Raw genomic sequence first — 14,767 nt, 5'->3', positions numbered from 1 at the left:
ATCATTTAGTAGGCGACTGAATACATTTTAGTTTACTCAGATAATAGAAGAGAACCTATTTCAAATGCCAAGTCATACGTTTACTTTTGTTACCCACACCACTGGTTAACATTTTCACAAACATTTGGCTCTATGTGTGCGGGCTCATTCATCTATGATTAGAAAAGCATGGAAGGGCATATAACACAAATTGGTTCAGGAGGTAGGGGAATTTTTAACTTCCAATTATAAAGTACTAAAGGCCTTATTTACATGGGATAGATAACACGGAGTTAAAACATGAAAAATTTCTCTTTCAATAATCTTCCCCATATAATAAATATATTATTCATATGAAATAGATAATATGGAGTTAAAAAATGAAAGGTTCTTCTTTTAGTAATGTGCCCCAAATAATAAAGGTATTTTCAAATGAAACAGAGAATATGGAGTTAAAAACATGAAAGTTTATTTCTTCAATAAACTGCTCCAAATATACTTCTTCCCCTACCTCCTGAACCAATTTGTGTTATATGCCCTTCCATGCTTTTCTAATCATAGATGAATGAGCCCGCACACATAGAGCCAAATGTTTGTGAAAATGTTAACCAGTGGTGTGGGTAACAAAAGTAAACGTATGACTTGGCATTTGAAATAGGTTCTCTTCTATTATCTGAGTAAACTAAAATGTATTCAGTTGCCTACTAAATGACCTAAATTGCTCATCAAATTATTCTAAAATTTTTCAGAGCATTTATTGATTCTTACTTAGGATGATGGCCTTTTGTTTGATAATGTGGCTGTCTCTAGCTAATTGATGCTTCTGTATCAACTATGATTTGAAACAGGAAAACACATCAATCTATTTCCATGATTCATCCATTGAAATAATAAGCACCGGGTCTGTATACTGTATGGGCTCCTTGCCTTTTTCATTTAAGAATACATCATTGGTTAATTCCTTTATATATGAGAACATATTGGATCTACTTCCTTATTCCTAATGACAGGATAGTATACTATAAAATGCATAAGAAATTAACCTATCAAATTCCCTATTGTCTAAATTTTTCCAGTGTTTTGCTATTATAAAAGAACAGTGCCAAAATATCCTCTTACATCTTACGTCTTTGTTTGTATCAGTGAATGTTATTGTGGATGGATTTATAGGTGAGGATTTGTCATTTCAAAGTGTATATGTTGATCAGTAATTTGTTCACGTTCAAGAAATACATACTCATCACATGTGCACACACTGAGATACATACTCATTACCACCTGGAAATAGAAACTCAGGCACAAACATGTGTGCCCACCAAATGAGTTCTACAATTCATTTAAAATCATGACACCTGAGGATGTATACTCACCTTTCCTCAGTTAGAGATACAGCAATCTGGGCAAGAAAAGGAAAGGCAGAGGCATCTAGGTGGAAAGTGGGGGAGAAGAGGAAGGGCCGGTAAACTAGACAAGTGTCAATATTTGCTTGCCTGGACTGAGGGATGTCTATCAAACTTCAGGAAAATGTTTTGAGTATTGTTTCCTTGCTGTCTCCCAAGAGCACTTTGCATTTTTGGGGGGTGATATTTAAAGATCAGAACTTCTCTACTTAATAGTTAAACTGGTCCACCTCCCCTTATGTGAAAAAAATTAATGCTCACCGAAGTGTATGCTTTCAGCAGTCAAGGAGTTAAAAATAAGTGAGTCACAGCACTTCTGCCTGTGCGTGTGAGTCATCTCAGCATGTTGAAGAGAAGCCATGTGAGGAGACCTGCCTGGAAAAACTGCTGAATGGAAACACTTGGGCAGAACTAGCTTATGGACGCTCTGGCAGATGAGGAATTCTCATGTCTTTTCAGAAATGGAGAGAAGCCACTAATAACAAACCCACAACGTCACAGAAACCTTGACTCCTGCTTGTCCTTCTTCCCATTCTCTTCTAACCCATCCCACCTCCGTTTTGTGTAGGACCATAGCACCAGGGGCTTAGGAAGAGGAGAGGCGTGCAGCTCGAGGAGGGGTGGAAGCGAGAGGGGACTGCTGGTCTACCTGCAAGCCATGTTCAGTCACAGACCTGGCGGTCTTTTAGGAGGAGATGTCACTTGGGCCAGGGACCTCTGAGCTCTCTGCTGCTACTCACAACTCAGACATGTGGGACCGCTGGAAAGAAAAACACCCCTGGATGGGGCGAAGGTTGAGTTCCATTTTATTTTTTACTGTGTGTGTGTGTGTGTGAGTGTGTGTTGGGGGAGATTAATGGTAAACATGTGTGTTGCATATACAGGAACATGAGCAGAGAGGCAGATGCAACATTATTTGATTCATGCCCACAAAGTGGACATTTTAATTTTATTTACAATAGAGGAAAAACTTGATAGCCGGAGATTTGGTATAGTGAAAATTGCATGGGAACCTCTGGTTTCACTGTGCCCACAGACATGTAACTTCGTGAGACAATCGCCCTTTGATTTATGTCAGAGTTTGAATTAAAAAAGAAACAGTTTGGAAAACTGGAGTTACCATGAATATTTTTTTTCCATCAGTGAAAATGGTTTTTACTGTTTTCCTATTGCTCAAATTATGACAGTAACTTTTGATTCAATTTTGGATCTGTTTACATGCAGCCCACATACTGTCCTGTATTGGATGCTGTGGGTGCTCACTATTTTGTCTTTGTAAAAAAAAGTGGTGTTTGTATTTTTTTTAAGATAGAGAGAGCGTATCCTCTTCTTCCTTAAAAAAGACATCTCTGTGTGCTGGGTGGGGTCCTTGCTCTTTAGGTCTCTCTGGGAGTTGGGATGGTCATGTGTTACAATCTCCTAAAGTACACGGTAGCTAGAGACCCCAGAGCAGGGCCTGGGTCCACCAGGCAGTCTATACACAGGCAAGCTCTCCTTACTAAATTACTCTGGAAAACGAGGTGGCTGTTCCTCCTCCTCCTGTCCCTTCTCCTCTTCTTCCTTCTCTTCTGCCTCCTCCTCCTCCTCCTCCTCCTCCTCCTCCTCCTCCTCCTCCTCCTCCTCCTCTTCCTTATTTTTGAAATGAAAATTAAGTTGGATTTCAAGGCCCTTCTAACCAGAACCTGGTACTATTTTTTTTAACACTAGTCCAAATTAGCAACCCAGTTAAAAAAAAAATTAGTTTAAGTGATAGAAGCTTGTAAAGTCTCATTGAGTAGACTTGCTTACTCATGTCAAAACCTCAGAGGTGTTACACATATGATGTCCATTCGATTGGATTTATAATGGGTTCCACTTTCTAGACGCCCTCCTCGTTGTGGCAGGAACATGGACTTTGAGGCAGACAGTCATGGACTTGAGCCACTTTACTACTTCTGTGGCCTCCGCGGGCTACATGGCTTCTGTGCACCTCTGTTTCCTCTTCTGTAAAAGACAAATAATGCCTACATGTTATTATTGGGGTGAGGATTAATTCAGATTGACTTTGTAAAACCTCTGCTCATAGTAAGCATTTGAAAAAAAATTAGTTTCTATTTTCATCTTTCTTTTTTAATTGTTATTATTTCCTCCCTAGGGTTTGGGTTTCTCTTCCATTTTAAGAAGAGTGTGGTCTTCTGCAGACTATTTGTGTGGATTCTGCCAGCAATTTTTCTGAACTGCTCTTGTCTTTTCTTGGTACACGGCTGCCCGTGGGTCCAGCTTCTTTATCAACATCATGTTTCTTAAAATCCTGTGTAGCCTGTGGACCTGTGCAGGTCTCATCACACAAGTGTCCCTCATGGTCCCTGTTTGGGGCTCCAATTTCTTGTGGGGATCAGGACATCCCATATGGGGCTGACTCTCAAAGCCAGCAATCTTTCTGGCAAAGAGCTTAATAACATCTTCTCAGCCAGCTAATCACATTCATTTACTATGACCAGTGCGAGGATTTTCCCAATTGCCCTGTCTTTGCAGAGCTTTCTCTATCATTGTCTGTTAAACATATGATATCATTTTATGCACTTGATTTTTTGCTAGGATAAAGTAAGTCTCATTGTAAATAATTCCAAGGGTCTTTTTGGGAGATTATTTTGCAGTTTCAAAATAAGAGGTCTGTTTTCTAGACTGTGGAGCTGCTTTGGTATATAGTTTGTAGAAGTAAAATGTGGTATACTGTGGGTCCCATCTTGAATTGGCTGGTGCTTGCTGAGAAGGAAGAAAAGAGAACAGATGTGCATCTGAAGGTTCACTCCCATTCTGCAACATCAGCTCACAGGGCAGCCTCCTCCAGGGTAGCCCTGATTCACCGAGGTCTCCAGCCTCCTCACCTCCTGCTGACACACTCTATTTCCAGGGTCACACTGACTTGTGCTTCTTCACCCTAAGAAACCTTGTCTCTGTTCATGAAAGTATGAAAACAGAAATGTCACCGCTCGCTCCCAATGCGAACAATATATGTTTGTTGAATGTATGAACAGAATAACTTGAAATAACTGGCAGCAGTGGTTCTAAATATTTTGGCCTTGTTCAAATTAAGAGACATGAGTCATTTGAAACTGGCATGCTTTTTTTTAAAAATCTCTTTTTTCTTTTTACATTAGCAATAAATGCGACGAAACCTTAAAAACAAATTCTCATATTAAGAACGGTTGTCTCTGGTGGAGCAGGTGTGAGGCTTGGGCTGCTCGTTAACCACTTTTCTGCAGTCTTTCCTCTGTCTACGCAGATACGTTTGTTTAATTTTTCATTTCTTTTGATACCTTTCTTAAGTAGGCTCAGTGGGTCTAAGTGACATCTCAAGGACCTTGTGCTGGTCACTCAGGGCTGAAGATGAGTCAGGAATAGTTTCTGCTTATGAGTCCACAGCGTAGTTGGTGGGACAGAAGAGACCAAAGGCAGATCATTTTAAAATAATATGGCAGAGGCTAAGAGATAGGTAACCAGGGAGCAAAGAAACTTCCTCTTCGGACATTTTTTTTACTCTTTGGTTTTTATTTTTTAATATTAATTAATTAATTAATTAATTTAGTTTGTGATACTGGGGATTGAGCCCAGGGGAATTCTACTTGTGATCTACACATCAAGCCTTATTTCTTATACTTTATTTTGAAAGAGGATCTCACTAAGTTGCACAGGGCCTCACAAAGTAACTGAGGCTGGCTGAGAACCTGTGATCCTCCTATCTCAGCCTCCTGAGTACTGGATTAAAAGTGTGAGCCACCATGTTTGGCTGGTTTTTAAATTCTACCTTTTTTTTCTGTGTGTGTGTTACTGGGGATTAAACCAGGGCCTTTCTACTTCTGAGCTATACCCTCGGCCCTATTTTATTTTATTTTTAAATTTTAAAACAAGCTGGGCGTGGTGGCACACGCTTATAATCCCTGTGCTTGGGAGGCTGAGACAGGAGGATCGCAGAGGTTCAAAGCCATCCTCAGGTATTTAGTGAGGCTCTCAGCAACCTAGTGAGACCCTGTTTCCAAATAAAAATATGAAATAGGTCTGGGAGTATAGCCTGGAGGTAGAAGGCCTCTGGGTTCCACCTCCAGTACCACCAAAAAAAAAAAAAAAAAAAAATTTAAAACAAGATCTCACTAAGATGAGGCTGGATTCAAACCTGTGATCCTCCTGACTCAGCCTCCCAAGTACTGAGACTTCAGGCATATCCCATCATGCCCGGCTAATTTTTATCTTTCTGATGCCTGTAGCTCAAAAGTGTGGTCCAACACAATTTCAGATTTTGTGGTAAAAGAATAGGTGAGATTTTATAGTTTCCTTAATTTCTTCAATGTGCAAAATTCTGGTACAAGGCAAGAGACTACAGAGAGGGAGGTATAAATCCATCATGAGTTTTATTCTGCTGTGTTCTATCTGGACGTGCACACACAGCTGTGTAGAACAGCCCTAACTCCTAAATCAGAACAAGGCAGCATAAGAACCAGGCCACTGCTGATTTCCAGAAGCCCACAGATGCCAGTTCAGATGTCCACACACAGAGGTTTCTGTGACTTGCAATGATTATAGAGGACCCAAGAGCGATTTCATCTTATTAAAAGGTGTCACCCAATTTGGATTTCAGGTAAGGCAAGCTTCTCTCTTGGGCCCTGGGTTCTTTAGGTTTTATGGGCCAGGCTTCTAGGCCCACCCAGGGGCTGTGGAGATCTTAAGTCTAAGTGTCAGGTTATTCTGTGGTGAAGGAGGTCACGCGGCCCTTGAAGACCATAGCAGTGTCACCCTGAATGTCACCAGATTGCATCAAGATGTCACACCGGTTGTTAAAATGTCATTGAAAAATGACAATACAATATTGTTGAAATAAATGTGCACCTCTTTTGTGGCATCGAGAGATTTCTCTGTCTTATTCAGAACAGCATTTACTTAAATCGTGTACAGACGTGCTTTGGGGCTTACTTAATTTGATGACTGATTTTCCCATCCCTCGAAGTGTCTGGGACACGGGTGATGTGGAGCGAATCTTGTTTCTTCTAACTAGTAGGTAAATGCTTCCTTAGAGGTTTAGGAAAGAACTTGATTTGTGCAAAAATGAATTGACTATGATTCTGAAGAGAAACACGAATTCAGATTGGGAATAAAAAGCAAAAGTGCCAAGACTGAAGTGGACAGTGTTGCCATGTTTGAACCATTCCTTACTCATTCAAGGCTGGCCTTGCCCTCCACAGGGAAAGCAGTTAACTCTTTTGCCAGTTCACTTCAAGACCAATTTTGTTTTTTATGGTACTGAGGATGGGACCCAGGGGCATTCTACCTCCGAACTACACCCCCAAACCTATTTTTATTCTTTATTTTGAAACAGGGTCTCACTCAGTTGCAAAGGGCCTCGCTAAGTAGCTGAGACTGTCTGCAAACTGCGATCCTCCTGTCTCAGCCTCCCAAATGCTGGGATTATAAGAGTGTGCCACCATGCTGGCTCTAATTTTTAAATGAATTAAAACCCTCTATAACATTTTACATTAAAATCTGCTTGGTAGCCGGGTGTGGTGACGCACGCTTGTAATCCCCGCGCTTGGGAGGCGGAGACAGGAGGATCGCTCTGGTTCAGAGCCAGTCTCGCTGACTTAAGAGACCCTGTTTCCACATAAAAAAGTTAAAAAATAGGTCTGGGAGTGTAGCCCGTGGGAGTGTATCCCAGAGATAGAAGGGTTTCCAGGAACCCCAGGACCACCAAAAAATAAATAAATAAATAAATAAATCTGCTTGGTGTATCTTATTTTTTTTTAATAAAAGTAAAATTTATTACCCATCAGTGCATGGTAGTAGTTTTGCATCCTCTTTGATTGATTAATACAATCCTTCCCAGCTAATTTAAAGTGTATTTGGGGGGTGGGGGTCAGCTAGCTTTTGCTTGGGTTCTATACCGTCAGGTACAGTTGGGGTGAGCATGTGGTTATAGGACTTTGCCCACGACTGCCACAGCTGGATTCTCCCTCAGAGTGGATGACGGTTCATGCCCTCTGTTCATTGCTCTCAATTTCTCCCTTGCAAGCAGCAGAAGCAGAAAAAAAAGAAAAAAGAAAAAAAAACACCTATTCCTGCCATGCAGACGGGCTCTGTAATCAGAATGTTAAATCCCTGTGCATAAATGCTATCTTTTTGTCAGAATTTCCTGACCCATTTTCCATGTTTTGAGAAGATGATAAAATTAACTTTCCTTTCTGGCTTCCTCAGAAATCTCTCACAGTGACTGACATGTTCATCGGCGGGGACTGCTAACAATGACTGTTACAACACGCTTCAGATAGAATTCAAGGGGCTAACATTTCATCTCATAAAAGCAATACTTTTTCTGCAAGATTTAGTTTCTCTGTGAAACCAGCATATGGACCATTTAATAGAAAACTCAAAAGACTTTCAGAACACAATTTGGCTGCTATTTCGTCAAGACACAGCAAGTTCTTTTGTCCTGTAGAGGGAAGGAGGTGGCCTGAGGAAAGCTTGGCTGGGGAGGTTGAAGGGAGGCATAGGACACAGGGTCCTTTGGAGGGCAAGAGGGGAAAATGTTCAGGGCGCCCTGCAAACGAAGGCTCAGCACATCCTGCCTGGGGCTCCTACACTTCACTGGGCCACCTGCCTCCTCTGCCCCTGGGAATTTGCCCTTTGCTGACGTTTTGTTTGTTTTGAAGCAGCTGGAGAGGATATTTTTTGCTCTGACTCAGAGCTTAGTTTTTGCAGAAGCTTCATGGTGAGACCCATCTATTGTCATCCCTCTGCTCAGTGTGATAAGGTTAAACATGCGTGTGTGTTTAAATGGTTATAAAAATAAGCTATTCCCATTAATTCGCCCTCTCCTCCTCACTATTGAGTGTTTCTCTTTCTGGCAAGAACGTACTCCGGGCTCTTCCTTCTGGTATTTATCCACGTCCACATTTCTAAATACTGTGCTTGAGTTACAATTCGTCGATTTGCCAATTGTAGACATTATGTACTGTCTGTCTTCTTTCTATGAATGGAGAGATTTCAAACTTGCATTCTTGCATCCGTCTCACTTAATTCCTCTTCTCGCTTCCCTCTAGACGGACATCAAGCATTTTGGTTAAATTAACAAGCAGATTATTTGTACTAGAATGTTACATAATAATTCTAACAATAGCTGACACTTATGGGGTATTTTCTAGGTGCAAGAATATTGCTGGAGAGTTCAGACATCTGTTAATTTACCTTCAGAAACAAAGCAAGTACCACCATTTTTTCCACATCACAGATGTGGCCATTGAGACATGGGCTAAATGACTCTTCCCAAGTTCTAGAGGGAGCATTTGGTGGAACCATATTTCAATCCCAAATCTGCCTGGATCTAGAGTCAACTTTTAACCACTATACTCTTGAAATTATTATTGCTTTGTAAATACCATTTATAATGAAGCCATATGCATACTACCAATTCTTTTCTTTCCTTTTTTTTTTTTTTTCCCAGAATTTCTATTAGCAGGAAGTTCTATGTCCTGAGTTTAACCTCTAATTTTCTTACCTTTGTTACCCTTTGGCCTACATTCTGGGAGATTGCCTCAACATTCTCTCTCTTAACTCTTCTGTTGACTTTTTTGCTCAATGACATTTTTCAATCTTGACAACTGTTTCTTATTTTTGGCGTGTCCCATTGTTTTTAGTTCCTTCTTCCCGGTCGTGTGTTTTGGTCCTGTCATTTACAGTGGTGGCTTTCTTCCAATGTCAGGAGATGCGCAGCCACCGGATCACGTGTAAAAAGCGAAGCTCTGACGAGCTGGTGGGTCCTGCCCTGCAGTGGCCCCAGCCTCGCCAGGCAGGGGGCCCCCTAGAGAGTGATGTAGGATCTGCAGTTCTCTTTGGTGAACAATCCTCACCCTCAGGTACCCTCATCTGGAGGCTGGAGGCTCTTCCCATGGGCAGGTCACAGTCTCTAGGATGGAAGTTTCCAGACTTGTTCCTGGGCTTGACAACACCTGCCATAGGCGTTTTAAGAGCAAAGTTTGGGGCAGGCGACAGAATGAACTGTGGGTTTCGACGTTGACTCAGTCGCCCCTTTTCAGACTTGCCTGTCCTCTGCAGCCCTCTGTGCTGACTCTGCTTCCTGAGGTCAGCTCTTGAGATTTGTCTAGAAAGAAAATTCCTCCCATCCTGCCCTGATGGCAGAGGCCTGGCTTCATGCTGAGTGGAAAAGAGGGCACAGGGAGAATTCCCCTGGAGGAAGTCCGCGGCATTGGAATTCCTCGGCCTTTGGCGGGTCTCCAGAGCAGCGGCTCTCCTTTGCTTGGCATTGCCCTTGAGACTCTGGATGTTCCTTGCTCTCACGGGTCAGCAATGGCTTCTTTGTTCACTTTCCATCTTCTCGAAGACGGCTACAGTTTCTTTCTTAGTGCTATCCCCTCTTCTTTTCCCTTTGTCCCTGCAGAATTTTGCTGTTTGCAGCCTAATTACTTTCATTACTTTGGAGCTTGGGAAGGGAGCAGAGAGAGGCACCGTGGTAAGATGCAACCCTTAATGAAAGCCCGAGGGCATCATCCTGAAAGGGCCTGGTGTCCTGGAGCTTGCTTCTGTCGCAGGGACAGAGTGGTTTTGCTTGTCATCCTACCTAGGCTCTCCTGATGTATTCTATTTCTTCCTTTCCTCTCAGGATCCTCTTCTCAGTGACCTCTTCTCAGCTCTTTTCTCTTCCTATCTTCATCTAGAAATGAAAAGGGGTGAGAGTTGGATTTCAGGAACTCAGCCGGTCTGACATTCAGGAACTCAGATCTGATAGTCAGGGACTCTCATGTTTAGCGTGGCTTCCCTTTCAGAGATATCCTCTCAAAACCTATAGCTATACTCTGCTGCATCAGACTGATTTAAATGCTGGGTTCCAGCTTAAGGTGCAGGCATGACTTTTTGTTAAGAACACGACTAAGGCATTGGGGGTGAGACTTTGACATGGAGTACCTGCTTTCTTTCTTTAGCAAGACAGTTGCAAGGCTAGGTGGTTTGGGGCTCTGGAGCCTTCTCAGGAGCCTGAGTGTCATGTCCTGCTTGTCTTGAAAGTCACTCCAGGTCTGAGGGATATTTGGATGAATCGTTTAGTGGAATTCAGCTCCATCATCTCCAGGACGACTCCCAGGCTCACATATAATAGCAGAGGGCTGTTGATGACGGGAACTTCCAACAGTGACAAGGGAATATTTCTGCAGAAAAATGCTTTTGGAAAACTGATGGTGGCATAAGAAAAATTTGGAACTATCACCAATATGTTCATTTGAGAATTCCAGTTCTTAGACTTGCTCGGGACAGTCACTTTGCCAGCAAGTTTGAAGAAGGAACAAGAAGTGTGCTCATGTAATTTGTAGCAGACGTAAAACTGGAAAAAAATGGCCATTGTCACAAATGACCAAATTATGTCTCAAAATCATGTGGATGTGCTGGAATGCTGTGTTAAAAATAGCAAGATGACATTTCAATGAGATAAATGTAAAATCTTATTTTGGAGTTAAAAAAATCAATGATAATGATGAGAGTAAGAAAATCTCTTGGCAGTTGTTCTGGTCGAAGAAGACATTGAGGTTTTGTTTGACTAAAAGCTCAATATAAGCCACTAAATTTGATGAGGCAACTAAAAAGCTACGTTAATGGAATCATAATGTATTGATCCCAGGAAGTAACACGGCTCCCTACTCGCGTGGTAAAACTGCACCTGCAGCCTTAATTTGCTGGTGAACCTTTTGTCAGAGAGAGGAAATGAGAATTTGCCACAGAAGGGAAATTAGCATGGGACCTGAGGGTCTAGAAGTATGTCCAAGGAGAAGCTATGGGAGGGACTGAGTGTATTTAGATTTACAGAAAACAAAACAAAGCAAAATCATCTTCTTATCAGCTTCAACATTTTCTCTGGGCTTCAGTAGTTTTTGTGCAAAATGGAGAGTGGGGGCAATTTCTGCATGGTGGTGGTAGGGGGTCCATGGGAAAAGTATTAGATGAAGAGACCAGAGAAGTAGGAGGAAAATATGGGATTGAGAATATTCTTATATCTCAGGATAAGGCATTTGAAATTTATCTTGGGCTGTACTATGGCCACTCTATTTATTGTCCTTATAGATAGGCCATTAGGCATGAAAGAAAGGGGTCAGTTCATTTTCTGTAGCTATAACAAAATACTTGAGGCTGGATTGTTATGAAGAATAAAGGTTATTTATCTTGTGGTTCTGGAGGCAGGTAAATTGTAGATCCAGCTGCTGCACTGGATGAGATCCTTTTTGCTGGTGGGTGCTTTCTGTGGAGTCCCAGTGTGGCACAGAGCACTGCATGACCAGAGGACACATAGAAGAGACAGGGCTAAATTGGCTTTTACAGCAGACCCGCTGTGGAGGTAGACTCATTAACCTATGAGTGGCCAAATGGATTGATTATTCAGGAGGGCAGAGCGCTCATGGCCTAATCACCTGTTAAAAATTCTACCTTTTCCCCACCTCTAAATGTCTCACACTGGGGATTAAATTTCAACACCATTTTAGAACATTCCAGCCATATCAACGAGGCTTGTTTCCTACACCAGGTTGACAGGTGCAAAATGGAACTGCTGCGGGCACCCCGGGCAACCCTGGAGGGAGGAGCATCCTGGCGCTGTTAGTAGAGGAAGACTGGCCCTTGGGGTGGCAGTGACCTGCCTCTGGAGGCGTTTTAGCAGGGCTGGACGGACATCTGTCATGCCTCCATGGTTCTACCTCGTGTGGATGTGAACAGAATGAGCTTAAAGATTCTTGTTAAGTACAAGTATCACTGTGCTGCTGCGGGGGTGGTGATGAAAGGCGTTACGTGGACGCCAGCCTGGTCCCCTCCACATTCTTTCAGATGGGTGTAATTGGCAAAAAGACGACGGTAAAGGAAATTCTGACCCTTTCTCACCCATAAAAGTTCCCTTTGAATGAGAAAACTAATTTAAAATTTGAAGTCTTTTCACCTGGAAGAGTGCTCTTGGTGTATGTAGGGAGCTTATTAAAATCACCAATATCCTAGACTCGGGAGTCGAGTAGGGAGGGCTGCTTGAAGAGACATAATCTCTTGTAGAGTGATACCATTCATAAATCTGGGGAATGCTGCTAAAAGTGCTTACGAATATTTACCAGATCTGTACCTGGATCTGTGATAGCATCTGATGAAATCGACCCAGGTGCCATTACTAGACACCATTAAGAGGCTTAAAATAAATGTCATGATAGTATGCACACAGTGACCAAAGGCCCAAGCAGGCAGATGAACTGTCACTTACTTGGGCCCTGACTACCATCCTTATTGATTAGAGATATTACAGCCTGCTTTTGCAGTGTCACAAGAGGCTGAAAATCGTTGATGTTGAGAATGGCGGCCTCACCAGTGCCCAGGAGCAGGCAGATTTGTCTGTTGAGCAAACAGTTCACACATGGGACAACTGCTCCTTGATGGCCAGGCCCCTCTGTTTCAATTGAGAGGAAGGTCAATGCCCCAGCACATCAGCAAGGACACTTGGCTCCCTTCGGACTGCTCTTCCATTGGCCCTTAAACTCATAACGTTGTTCGGTGCCCAAGCACCAGGCAATGATGTGTGTGGTGGCGGAGCCCCTCCAGCCCAGGAACTCACCTGGGAGGTATCTAAGCCACTTGTTTCTCTCTTGGTTTCTGTGTTCTCTCTCAAAAATGCCTTTCCTTGGGAAGGAGGGAGCAGAGTGAGGAAGGGTGCCATTTACCAAATGACCAAGGAAAAGAACTCTAAGGTCTCCATTTGTTCAAATAGGAGAATTTTCTACACCCCCCCCCACCCCCGGGAAACAAGAGTGGAAGAAAATTAAAGGTTACATTTGCTGAAGAGAAAATAATTCCCAATGAAAGCCAAATAGGAATTCCTGGACCAGACCAATTGAAATACAGTTACTATATTCTAATCGTTACTATGTCCTAACGGTTACTATAAAAGTCTAATAGTTACTATATTTCAAGGGCTTAAAAAAAAGGAAAGAAAGGTGAGTTTCCCCCTTTTCTTGCAACCTGAATATACTATAAATCCCCCAGATATGACAAGGTTTACAAAGCCAGGGTGCAACTGGAAGAGTGCCCCTGGTGAGTCACCCCTGGAGACGGCTCATATTCCTTCCTGGATGTCCCACGTTTATGGGGCAGGCCGACTTGAGCTTTTTCACAAGTGATGGCATTTGAGGAAGAGCCAATGCTCATCTCAGCTGTTGCTGTGTCTACACACTGAGGCAGAGAACAAAAGTCACAAAAGGAGTTGGGAGCCAAGCACGATGTGGGTGTTTCTATCTCAAGTGTTCAAGATCCCTGAGGTACAGTGGGTCTGTGTTTTGGCAGTGCATGAGGGAGGTGATCTGTACCTGAGAAAACAAGATCCTGGGTATGGCAACATTTGCCTGCCAAGCCCGGAAACTATCCACAGTTCAACTGCTCTTTATAAACTCTTGTCTTCTGGGCTCTTCCTGGGAGCTCTTAGCATGTGGATCTAACTTCTCCCACTGCCTAAGGGTCTCATAAGTTGTCTTTATTGATGTTCTGCTTTCTTCCCTACAGAACAGGCTGGCTCTCCAGGCTTGCACAGGGGTTTCCTTTATCCCTTTCAGCAAACAGTGAGAGGCTCACATCAAATGTATAAGGAGAGTAAGCTTCACGGATCAGTAGTTTTCAGCAGTTCTGGGGGGAAGTCCTACATCGTTGTGCTTGACTGGTTTAGTTCATCCTGCCATTTGATTCCTGACACTATTCTGGACCATTTCGGATCAGGAAATGTGAGCTAAAACTAACTCATATTGCACGAAGAAAAGCCCAGTGGCAGTTACAATTGCAGGTGCCACCTTTAGGTCCTGGGCTCTGTTTTCTTTGTATTCTCTCACTTACATCTTAAAGCTGTCTTGAATGATAGCATTAGTAGTCTGCATTTGAAAATGAATAAATTAAGGCAAATAGTCTTATATAAGGGTGTAGCACCAGCAGGGCATGTGCGAGCATCTATGCGTTGTAGCACCACTAGGTGCAACACTGCTTAGAAAAATCTGCAGATGATTGGTTCACCTAAGTATTTGAAAGAAAGCATAGAAGATTGAGTATACCCCCAACTTCCCATGACCTGAGAGGAAAACTGTTTTTCTCTTTTTTAATTCTTTCTGGGAGAGGAAGGTATAGGCAGACACTAGCCCGAGCTACACAATTCAAGCAGTTTAGTCCAAATGAATTGCATTCTAAGTAACAGAGAGAAGCTGTCGAATTACCATCGAGAACCTTAGGAGAACTGTGGATAATGGATGAGGTGGATACTGGAAAGCTGAGATAGGCAAGCATTTTCTAGGCTTTATAAAATGAGATGTCTATGGATTCCACAATTCTAAAATAAGAGTCTGACATCATTTCCA

General features: G+C 42.6%; 1 protein-coding gene across 3 annotated transcripts in view; it reads left to right on the top strand.

The window, feature by feature from the left end:
- DGKI (diacylglycerol kinase iota) overlaps nucleotides 1–14,767 on the top strand; it is a gene marked incomplete at both ends in the record, with an annotated part of 483,096 nt that overhangs the window by 63,410 nt on the left and 404,919 nt on the right. Inside the window, one exon of one of the 3 annotated variants that reach the window (XM_080700836.1) lies at nucleotides 2,129–2,172. The exons of the other annotated variants lie outside the window; for them this stretch is intronic. Coding sequence (XP_080556962.1) covers nucleotides 2,129–2,172 — 44 coding nt within the window. Of the gene's footprint in view, nucleotides 1–2,128; nucleotides 2,173–14,767 lie in introns of those variants that run through there. 3 annotated transcript variants of the gene reach the window in all.

This window comes from Muscardinus avellanarius, assembly GCF_963383645.1.
Source record: "Muscardinus avellanarius genome assembly, chromosome: 9".
Classification (NCBI taxonomy): Eukaryota; Metazoa; Chordata; class Mammalia; order Rodentia; family Gliridae; genus Muscardinus; species Muscardinus avellanarius.
The sequence above is the reverse complement of the archived record's forward strand: the minus strand, read 5'-3'. Positions and strand labels throughout refer to the sequence as shown.